Genomic DNA, 11476 nt, shown 5'->3' with positions numbered 1-11476 from the left:
CAAGGGAGGTGTTCCATCTCTTTGTGACCCTCCTCTGGTCACACTCCAACACATTCACATCCCTCCTGTACTGAGGACTCCATATCTGGACACAGTGCTTCCTCCTGAGGAAGTTTATCTGTTTTACTTGACTTACCTCAGAGGCAACTTGGAGTTTTTTATAATTTAAGTGGCAGGCCTTCAGCTACAGACTCAGACACCTCAATCAGGTCTGCACTCAGTCACTGCGCATAGGCAGTTTCTTCATCAACACTTTGTTAGAGCAGCACCTGTACACTGGGGCAGCTTTTATGTGATAGAATCCATCAACTCGTATATAGGTGTTTAAAAAAAGAGAGAGAGAGAGAGAGAGAGAGAAAGTGAAATAGCAGATAGAGCTGCAATGGTCAGTGAAATGGTTCACATACAAAATTAGAACCATATGGAGGAATTTGTCATTCTGGTCCTAACCTCTTATGGTCACATTTTCAGCAGAAAGATTTTGTGCTTTCCTGATCCCTTCTCTGTAAGTTGTTAGCAAATGGTTGCAACTGCGTAGAAAAGCAATCAGACAACTTTTGAGCATGACCAAGAGGAAGGCATCTTCCACAAACCAAGTCAGAATAGACAGGCACTTATCAAACACATTAAAACCCACCTTTTTGAGACTCTCTGATGCCATCCTTCTGTCATTAACAGCATCAGCCAAGCTCACAGAACTCTTACATGTAGCAGCACTTTGCACTTAGCACAGAAAGGACCAAGTCACCAGGACAGAGTCCATAAAGGAGTGAAAAAAAGCCAGATTTCCAGTAACACTACCAAAGAAGAGTTGGGGTTGCATTGTTGTACACCTGTGCAAAGTTCCTCAGAGAACACGCAGGAAGACAGAATTCATTTCAGTGTGTTACAAGGAAACAGGTCAATTACGGCAATTCCTTAAGTAGTAATAACTGAGGCAAATTTAAAGCATTGCTCTTTGGAGTCCAGTGAGACTTTTTAACATGTTTAAGGACAGAACATTATCAAAGCTGTAATTCCATTCCATTCCACTGAGATAGTTTTTTTTTTATCCCAGGCACATGAAGTAATTGTAAAACTGAAAACTATATATGAGCAAATGATCTGGTAGCAGATGTGGTGAATGTCCCTTACCCGGACATACTCAGGGTCAGTCAGGATGGGGCTCTGAGCACCTGATGTAGCTGTAGGTGTCCCTGTTCATTGTAGGGGAATTGGACCAGATGGCCTTTAATGGTCCCTTCCAATTCAAATGATTCTATCAATCTATGTTTCTGGGATCTACTTTTCTTTCAAGTAAGCAAAGCAAGTTACCTATTCCAGAGACTCTACCAGACATTAGACTCAGACCAGACAATGGCCAACTGGACATACAGATCAAAATTTTCCAAAGCATTTAGAGCAGCTACTGCCTATTTGGTAATAATTTACAATGATCTATATTTGCAGAAAGAATAGATCAACAACCTATCTCAGTCAGCCTAAGCTTGGCATCGGTAATCAGGAAAATAAATGGGACAGTTACAGAAAATTCCATATCTACAGCCTGAGTTCGCCTTGGACCTTCCAGAACCTTTCCTGAAGCTTAGAAAGTTCTCTAAAACATTGATTCTTTTCCTGCACAATAGTGTGACATTCTCATCTGCAGACCTGTAGGGGTAATATAGCAAAGAACCCGGAGAAGTGCATAAGCAGAGAAGCACCACGATTTGTGTGTATCTTACAGCTCTAGTGAAAAAAAAAACAGCAAAGTGATTCTGACTATATAACTGATAAGCTGGTACTGTGTCCAAACACCCAACAAAAACTACCTGGCTTTTAAAGGACATTTTGTCTTCCTTCCAATCAGCTCCCAAAGCTCCCTCAGAAAGGTACTGGCTTCCATCTTAACGTAGATGTGGGGGTGGGAAAAACAGTTTCCTTAGCTGTGTATATTCAATTCAAGCCATTTTCCTCTGTTGTACTTGTTGACTTATCTTGTCCAAACTTGCTTTAGCGCATACTTTTTATTCTTCCCAATAACAAATGGGTAAAACAGCCAAGGACAGAATTTAACTCCTCATCCTTCCCCTACCTTCAAATTAGCCTCTTGCACACTGCTGAAATGTGTAGTCTTGTACTGGAAAATAGCCTTCTTTCTTTCTGAGCAAGTCATGAATGCAAAATATTTTGCTTGATAGGAATGCTGCAGTGATGCACACAATGTTGTGGGTTTTTTTTGTCTCTTAACAGAAATGATCTATTTTTTTCTAGTTTTTAATCTTTATACAGGGAGAGGAAAAATTCTAATGCTCATCCTGTGAATGAAGTTAAAATTACATACAATTTTTTCTCCTCTCTGCACCATTCCTGGGTAAAGCGGCCTCTCTGGAAACAATAGCTTAAGCTTTAGGTATCCACTGGGAAAACAGCATCATGCTTGATTTAACACCCTTCTCTTGGGATTCATTCTTGCTAAAGTGCCTGTGTGGTTTATGCCAGAAGGGATACACAATTCACATGTGGATCCCTCACTCACTTAGAAGTACTTAGTACTAATAGAGCCTAACAGGAGCGAGCATCCCATGGATTACAAAAGTGCACCTGAAAACTATCCCCCATTCAGAAAAAGCCAAAGGCTCACCTGACTGGTATGAGAAGGAGAAAGCTGAATATCAGCATCTCTCTCCAATACAACCAAAAGCTGTGACCGGAAAATAACTACTATTAGATTATATGGTCAGATAATGAGCAGAAACGCTATCAGTGCCTCAAAGTCCACAAAGATGTGAAATAAGCACAATACCCCTGGATCATTTTAAAAAACACTTTTCAGGTGTGAGACAGATCATTCAAGCAATATGCACAGACAAATAACAGCTCAATCAGCACGCTCTACTGCATTCTGAGCAGTACCTACCAGAAATCTTCCAGGATCCCATACTGTACATATAAATGTACATATGTATATATATATATAAAAGAAACAAACAAAAAACCATCTTTAACATTAACAGAGCTTGCAAGGTGAAAGAGTGTTTGTTTGCATTCTACCACTTGACACTAAGCCTGCCTTTGCTGCGCACACAGCTGGAGACTGTTCAGTGACAGAACTGCAGATAGCATGATTTTTGGATTTAGAATTCTGTAATGCATATACGAAACTCCACCTCCCCCTACTACATGTGCAGCCGGCTTGATTCAAAGAGACTGCATAGCCAAACCTGATCCACTGCTATTGACCACGGATCTATAAATAGTAAACAGAGCATTGTTTCTCTTGATAGCCATTCAAGCCATTCATGTGACGACTACCTTCATTTTGCCATTTATAGGAATTGAGGGACTGAGAGCATTAGGCTGCTTGCTGCTGTTTGTGGAACAAATTGTCTCAGAACTTACAGAAAAAAGGCAGAGACAGGGAGAAATAATGTACATCATTACCCGGGATTCCACAATCTTGAAGTGATTTGCCACTTTGTACAAGGAGGAAAAGCCCAGCTATAAAAGGGAGACTAGAAAAAGGTGTTGAGTACTGCAACAGTGCTGAACTAATAGCTTTCCTTGTCCATATGATAAAAGAGAATGAAAAATCCCTGACAACATAATGAATCTCTGAATGACAATGGAGCTGCAGGGAGACAATAAAACTTGTCACCCTAAAAGCATGAAAATGACAGATCAGTGCAACTTAAGTTTGTTACTTGACAAGCTCTTAGATTTTTGCACCATATCCTTCATATAAACTGAGTCCAACGTTAACAAGCAGATATGCAGAACAAGAAAAACAAACAAAAACCAACAAAGCAGCAAACAATCTAACCTCAATTTGAAGAGGAAAAGGAAATAAATTATTGCTAAAAATTAGTTGCTTTTTTTTGGGGGGACGCTGCGCCTTTAAGAGATTCAACAGCGCGCCGGAAGTGACGCCATATTGCCTTCCAAGGCATTCTTCCCACCCCCTTGTGGGAGCCGCCATTTTTTTTTTCCCCCACGTGACTCCCGCAGCCAATCGGAGCTACTTCCGGTTGGCGTGGGCCATGCCCACCACGCACTCGTTACCTTGCTGGCAAAGCGCAGTGAGTTGAGGGACTCGGACAAGTTCTCCTCCAGGGGGGAGATATTAACAAACATCAGCATCTTGGCATTGCCCCCCAGGCTGTTCTGCAGCAGGTAGGTCAGCTTGCTGTTCCTATAGGGGATATGGGGCTCCTTCTTGGCCTAGGCCATGATGACCAGCCCCAATGAGGACAGGCTGGTGTTGATGGATTGGGTCTCACGGAGCCTTTTGCTTTGGGATTGGGATTGGGATTGGGGTTGGGATTTATCCAGGCGTTCACTGCCGGCCAGGTCCACCAGGCTGAGTATGGAGTTGCAGCTGAGCTGGAAGATGCTGTGACTGCGGGACGAGCGGTCATTGAGGGCAGTGCGGGACACGGAGCGGTGCAACGAGGCCGTCTGCAGCAGCTGCAGCACCTGTTGCTCATTGTCCACGGGCACGCACTGCAGGTTGGTGACGTGCAGCTGCTGGCTGTCAGTGCTGACCCTGCGGATCTGCAGCTCCTTGCACTCACTGCTGGCCCTGCACTCAGCCTTGCAGGCCTTGCATTCAGCCTTGCAGCCATGCAGCTCCTTGCAGCCATGCAGCTCCTTGCAGCCGTGCAGCTCCTTGCAGCCGTGCAGCTCTTTGCAGCCGTGCAGCTCCTTGCACTCAGCCCTGCAGCTCAGCAGGTCCCGGAGGGTCTCGTTGTAGATCTCCAGGAAGCTGGCCTTGAACTGGTACTTCCATCCCTTCCCCTCCAGCTCCTGTGCCCCCCTGAAGACGTGGCTGACGGCCCTGGGGATCATCCCCCTGCTCTGGGAGTCCCGGGGGTCCAGCCCCTCCATGGTGAACGTCTTCCCACTGCCCGTCTGCCCATAGGCGAAGATACACACGTTGTAGCCGTCCAGGGCGGACTGCACCAGCAGCGCGATCTCTTCAAACACCTGCTCCTGGGTTGAGCTGGGGGGGAAGACGCGGTCGAAGCTGAAGTCGTACCTGGTGTCGTCCTTACGGTCACGGCCGGTGTGAGACTGCTCGCCCTTGATGAGCACGATGGCGTTGCTGTCGTGTGCTGGGAAGTGCAGGTGCTGCAGGTTGTTCTGCAGCTGCAGCTCAGCCGCCAACAGGGGCCGGACCCGGCAGAACACCCGGATGTTGCCCTTCAGCTTCTGCACCGTGTTATGGAGGCGCCTCCTGTCCATCTCCATCAGGTGCTGCTGCTTTTCCATCTCCTGCAGCCGCTGCTGTTGGCTTTGGGATTGGGATCGGAGCTCGGCCATCTCGGCCCCATAGGACTCCTCCTGTTCCCTCATCCTACAGCCCTGGGATTCAACCCTCAGCTTCAGCTCGGCCACCTCCGAGTCCCTCTGAGCTAAAGAGGAGTGGGAGTGATGGAGATCAGCCTGTGCCTGGTGCAGCCTTGCCGTCAGCTCCTCCAGCTCACGGCCTTTCAGCTCTGATTCCTCACGGAGCTTGGCCAGCTCTGCGCTCAGGGTGCTCACACATCTCTCCATCTCCTCCCCTCTCTCCTCCTTTTCCCGCAGCTCCTCCTTCAGTCCCTCCACCTCCTCCCGGAGCTTCCCGTTCTCCTCCTCCAACCTTTGCGCTCTCTCCTTTTGATTCCCCAGTGCGACCCACACATCGTTCAATTGCCCCTTTAAATCCCAGGCAGCTCGACGCCGTTGGGCCCCACCGACAGAAGGAGCCGCTCTTGGAACCGGGGCTGCCCCACGACTCCCTTTCCCAGCCCTTGGGGCGGCGGTGACCGTCATGGCCTTCCTTGGAGGCCCTGGCCCCGAAGCAGCTGGAACGCTCAGTGCCCGCAATGGGGCTCGGCTGGGGGGCTGCGAGGAGGAGGAAGCGGTGCAGAGACGTTTCTGCTCCGGAGCCGCCGGTTGAGGGCCGGGAGCCGCCCGTTTAGCCGCAGCTCTACGGACTGGGAGCCGTGAGGTCGGAGCGACCACCGCCGTTCTCAGCACCGAACCGACGCTGTCACCGGAGCCGACCCCCGCCATTGCGCGCCCTTCCTTCAAACTCCTCAGCCCAGAGGAGGGCCACGAAGATGATCAGGGGGCTGGAGCACCTCCCCTATGAGGACAGGCTGAGGGAGTTGGGTTTGTTCAGCCTGGAGAAGAGAAGGTTGCGGGGTGACCTCATTGCAGCCTTTCAATACCTGAAGGGAACTTACTCCCAGGAGGGGAGCAAACTCTTCGAAAGGGCTGATAATAGCAGGACTAGGGGAAATGGATTTAAGTTAAAAGAGGGAAGATTTAGGTTGGATGTTAGGGGGAAGTTCTTTACTAGGAGAGTGGTTAGGTCCTGGAACAGGCTGCCCAGGGAGGTTGTGGATGCCCCGTCCTTGGAGGTGTTCAAGACCAGGTTGGACGGGGCTCTGGGCAACCTGATCTAGTAAAGACGTATGTTTGGTGGCCCTGCTAGGCAGGGGGGTTGGAACTACATGATCCTTGAGGTCCCTTCCAACCCGGGTCATTCTGTGATTCTGTGATTCATTCTGTAAATTGATTCAGGTTCAATTTGTGAGGAAATGCAGGAACCTGTCTCAGAAATGACCTGGAAGTTGTAAAGCATGGACAGACTGTGGTTCAGTTAGTCATCTGTCCCATACGTAGATCTTAAACATTTAAAAACTAAGAAAGAAAAGTCAAGCTTTTGGATATACGCCACTACAAATCCATAGGCGATTTGAAAGGAATCAGGAGGGCAGCATTCCATACCAGAAAGCAGAGAAAAGAAGTTTCTCCTGGTCCTTCTTGATACCATTCTGTACATTCATGCAATATCTAACATAGTGGGATCTCGAATTGTCAGGGCTTTGTCCATGACACTGCAATACCGATAACAGGCTTGCTGAAATTAGTAAACTCATAACGACTTCAAAGGACTGTGCCTCAAGGCACCAAACAATTTCTAGAGCCTGTTTTTATTTAAATTGTTTTCTGTGGAAAAAAAAAATAAATAAAAATCATCATCATTTGCACCTCTTAGAGACAGGTCGCTCATATGGACAGCGGCTGGTGAAGGAAAGCAGAAGCAAAACAACAGTTGTTTGGTAGCAAAGCAGTATTTCTCGCTGACAACAACAAATGCAGCCTTCTCCTAATGACCAGCAAGATCTAACCATAGAGAAACAAAACTAATCTCAGAGCAGAGATAAAGTTGGAAGTATTCTCACTGGAATCTAGCTAGCATCCAAACACTCACTGTTAAATTCTGTTGAGAAATTTTACATCTTCACCAAAAACAATAGAGTCGTTTGCAAATAAATTCTTCCTGCCACACAACTCTTCAATATTTATTCTCATTTCCCCTTCACTCTTCCTCTAGAACTCATATTTACTTGTTGGAAATATATACCTTGTTTGAGAAACAGAATTTTCCTCCAGCTTTTTGGGAGGATGGGAAGGCTATGGAAATGAATATTATTTAATTTGCTTCCACATGTTGACATTTTAGAAGGATGAGATAAATCTGGGAAGTTTGGATCACTGCAGAGAGAATTTGAGTCTTAGAAGAATGAGTCTGAGATGTTAAAGTGGGCCGGTATGTAAGAAAAATGTCTTCTGAGGCCTGCCTGAGAGAGAACATTCTCTTTTACTGAGCAGGAACTTTATGGAAGAAAGGCAATGTTTTTTCCCTACATAGAGATAGCTTTAGGAGACGGGACAATCTCTTCTTTGTATGTGAGAGATTTTGGTTTCCAGGCACCTTTTCTAGCCTTCTGGATCTGTTGCCCTCTACTTACACATCCAGATGTTAATAGAGATTGCATTTACTCGTCTCTAGCATCAACCTCTTAACTATCCTTTTGCTTTGGACATAGCTCAATGTGAAGAGGGGCAGTGACTACTGTGTGGGAGATTGGTAATCACAGCCTGAACCTCTGATGAATCAGCTGAGGCAAGTGTGGGGTCAGCTGTGGGAGCACAGGTGAGAGTGATGTAGCTGTGCTCCTGGAAGGGGTAGCGCTTGACTCCATCCCCTCTGAGACCTCATTTAAGGGCTGACTCCCACTGAGGCAGCATCTCTTGGAGATTGCTCTCCAGTGAGGACTGCCCCAGCTTCTTTGGCTAAGGCATCATCACTGGTGAGTTTTCCTTCGCTTATTCCTTCTGCACATTTGTTACCATCTGTATATTAACAACCAATACAGACTACAAACACTGAGTGAAAATAGGGGTTTCTGGAAAAGGAGATACTGACGTTATTTGTGTTAGATATTTGGGGGGAAAAACCACAAAGCAGGACTTACATAAACATCTACAGATGTTGATTAGCTTCTTTTAAAAATAAAGGGTTGATGTTGGTAAGTGTTAGTAGAGAAAATCTGACTGCCTTTACTGCAGATGGGAAGCTGAACTTTCACACTAGTTGGTCCTGCACCATGCCCATATCTTACAATGTTATAAAATATTTCTATAATATGGGAGAAACACAAACCTCTGTATCTTCTGAATAACAATCTGCAGACCCTATACGAATACAAGGATGTAATTCACTCTAGGATTTCTGCAGCTGTTAATAAATCACTCAAGCTGCACTCTGGCAGCTTATGACATCAGCAGCAGCCCTCAAGTGAATTACAGCCATTAATTTACACAGAGGAGGCCATCTATCATCTATTATTGACCATCTGTTACTGAGAAAATGTACATTTTTAATAAATTATTAAGATTTTGATAGAAAATGGTGTTGGATTTTATTCGTTTTCACGTGCGTTTGTGATGTTTAACTTCAAGTTCATAACCATCGGTACAAGCTGATCTGTGACACCAGTTGGAAGCAATCACACACTGATAGCAGTGTTATTGCTGCCTACTTCACGGCTTGTCTGGGAGGCACAACATGGGGTGCTTAAAGCTCCTGCATGGACATGAGTGGAAGAGATTGATCCTCTCAAAGGCATTGCAGGAAGACGTACTCAGCAGACAAAAGAAACAAACTCCTGGTGTATCAAGTGCTCTCTCTCTGTCCTTTGCAATGTGAAACCTGTTACACTTTGTACAACATCATTTCTTCCAAATAGTAAAAGTAACAGCTATCGAACATCTGCTTACTGTCAACACAAGATAAGACATTATCTCAAAGGAAGAATCAAGCTCATTGCACCTGCTGATTTACTGCAGCCTCTGCCTTGTATTTCTGTTTCCTCCTGTTTCTACTTCATGAGGTGGTACTGCTGTGCCCTTACCATCAGCAGGATTGATGATATGGATTTGAGTATAGTATATACGCAATTCCAAATTGCAAGAGGAGTTATAGCAGCTACAAGACACAGTGTTATTTTTAAAAGAGGCTATTGTTAATGCGTTGGCAAACTTGGAGATTTTAGCATAGGGCTTGTAAAATAAATAGGAGTGCCTTTGGGCAGTGAAATTGGGCAGTGCTTTGGTGTTTCTGAGCAGTGGAGAATGGGGAGGGGGACAGGGGTCAAATTGTGTGTGGAAATCAGCTTGGAGCACGTCTGAGTAACAAACAGTTCAGGGCTGGCTCAGAGCAGTAACACCCTGAGTTAAACTGTCAAGTGGGCACAGCCTGTTCAGCTACACATTTGTGCTCCTGAAAATCGCTCATAACTACAGTCTTCAAGTCAGATCTGCAAATAAAAGAATAAACAGCATTCCTGTCACCCAGGGAGAAGAAACCGCTTGCTCAGCAAAAGCCACATGTTTTCCTGGAAACTGAATTTGGTTTTGTACCACTGGACAGGATTTGATGCAGTTGCTCTTCATGGAGAGGAAAGGACTGAGCGCCTGGTTCTTAAGCTGTAGAAGCTTGGACCTACGTGATGCCCTACGTAAGTGTAACGCAGCAGTCTCTACACTCAAATCCAAAGTTCAAGTTTCACGTCTTAAAAGATGTTGTTTTACCAAACCGCTCATCACATGAAGATTTTAACAAGTACAATTTTTTAAGTGAAAACTGGATGCTTTCAAAAAGCTGGCAGTATTATGATTACAGGGTCACGGCCCATGCGAGACACTGAAAATGCAAAGCTCAAGGTGGAAAGAGCTACAAAGTCAGCAAAGAATAAATGTAGTTTTTTATAAATTATGTAACTGCCTATAGTTCAGGAACGCTAATTAAAAACCACTGATTCCTGCCAATGCACACTGAAATAAACTCATCTGGCATTCATTCTACATCTTTCAGCCCTGGATTATCAAGTGGAAGTCATGAAATCATCACATGACTGAAATAGTGGGTAACGTGACCGAAAGAAACTTTTACTCCTGTAAGAAATAATGCCATCATGGCTGTTCTGTGGTAATTAACTAGGAAGCAATAAACGTTTCAGATCTGAGACCCTTGGCACTCCTGTGAGGACTAAGCCTAAACGACAGCGTGAATTTAGGAAGTGAAAGTTTGGTTGAAATTCTCTATGGGGTTTTTCACAGTACAACATAATACACCAAATTTCTGATGACATCTAGTTGGAGCCGGTCACCATCTGTCCGCCAGTTTTCAGAACAAAATATGGGCAGGCAAAATAGTTTAACATAGTAGCCTTATTTCTGAAGCATGCCATCGTGGTTTGACCACCTGACTTTCTGATTTTCAAAGACAACATTTTGTGTTATAGACTGAAAGAGCTACAGTGGGAAGCTGCTAGAAGGCAGGAAATATAATAAAACTGATTGTAATCAACCTGAAAGCAGCATCTTTTTTGACTTTTATAATCGCCAGCAGAAATAAGTTGTAGATAAATGTATTCTCAAAGAGAGTCCTTTCAGTCCACTTGGCTTTCAGATCACGAGTTGGAGCCTGCAGGAGGGGGTAAATAAAGTTTACTGGCCTTCCTTCAGCTCCATTCAAACTCACCGTGCACCACCGAACTGCAGCGATCCCTTCATGCCACTGGGACCAAAGATGGCATCTCCTGGTCCTGAACTGTGCAGTGCCCGCCCACTCCATGCATGCACTGAACAGGCTGAGGCACCTATAAAACAATATGTAAGTGCTGTTATTAATATTATCACAGTGCCACTGCCTGTTGACCTATTAATTAATAACCAATTCTGGTCTAAGTAAAGCTTTCCAGGGTTTGTAAATTAAGCACAAAAACTGCTAATCTGGTTCAACAAGGTGGCATGGCAAGGCTGAGCTCCAGGAGCAATTTATTGTTACAATAACATCTACTTGTTCAGAATTTCTGTTGCTGGAATCCCTGCCATTTCCAGGAAGTGCAGTGCATGGGAAATGAAAGTAGAATTAAACCCCGTTCCACGTGAAAACCGTGTTTCATTAAACAACCTTAAACTTTGTTTCCTACTAAGCACCACCAGAAGACTTCCAGTACACAAAGGGAGCTGATGAACAGTAGGAGGACTGGCTTTTTACACAGTGTAATGCTGATAGCAAGGGGGAGTGGCTTTCAACTAAAAGAAGTGATTCAGGTTAGGAGGAAATCCTTTATTCAGAGGGCACTTGGGCTCT

At 45.2% G+C, this 11476-nt stretch overlaps 1 protein-coding gene across 1 annotated transcript; it reads right to left on the bottom strand.

Annotated features, from left to right (window-relative positions):
- Positions 1-3997: 3997 nt before the first annotated feature.
- On the bottom strand, positions 3998-8719 carry LOC140253174 (carboxy-terminal kinesin 2-like). The gene is given in 2 exon segments (XM_072338603.1): positions 3998-4041; positions 4044-8719. Coding segments are annotated over 2 exon segments (2037 nt in total). The 5' UTR covers positions 6037-8719.
- Positions 8720-11476: the final 2757 nt, after the last annotated feature.

Source organism: Excalfactoria chinensis, chromosome 5 (assembly GCF_039878825.1).
Source record: "Excalfactoria chinensis isolate bCotChi1 chromosome 5, bCotChi1.hap2, whole genome shotgun sequence".
Lineage (NCBI taxonomy): Eukaryota > Metazoa > Chordata > Aves > Galliformes > Phasianidae > Excalfactoria > Excalfactoria chinensis.
Note: the sequence above shows the minus strand (reverse complement) of the source record. Positions and strands in the feature narration are given on the sequence as shown.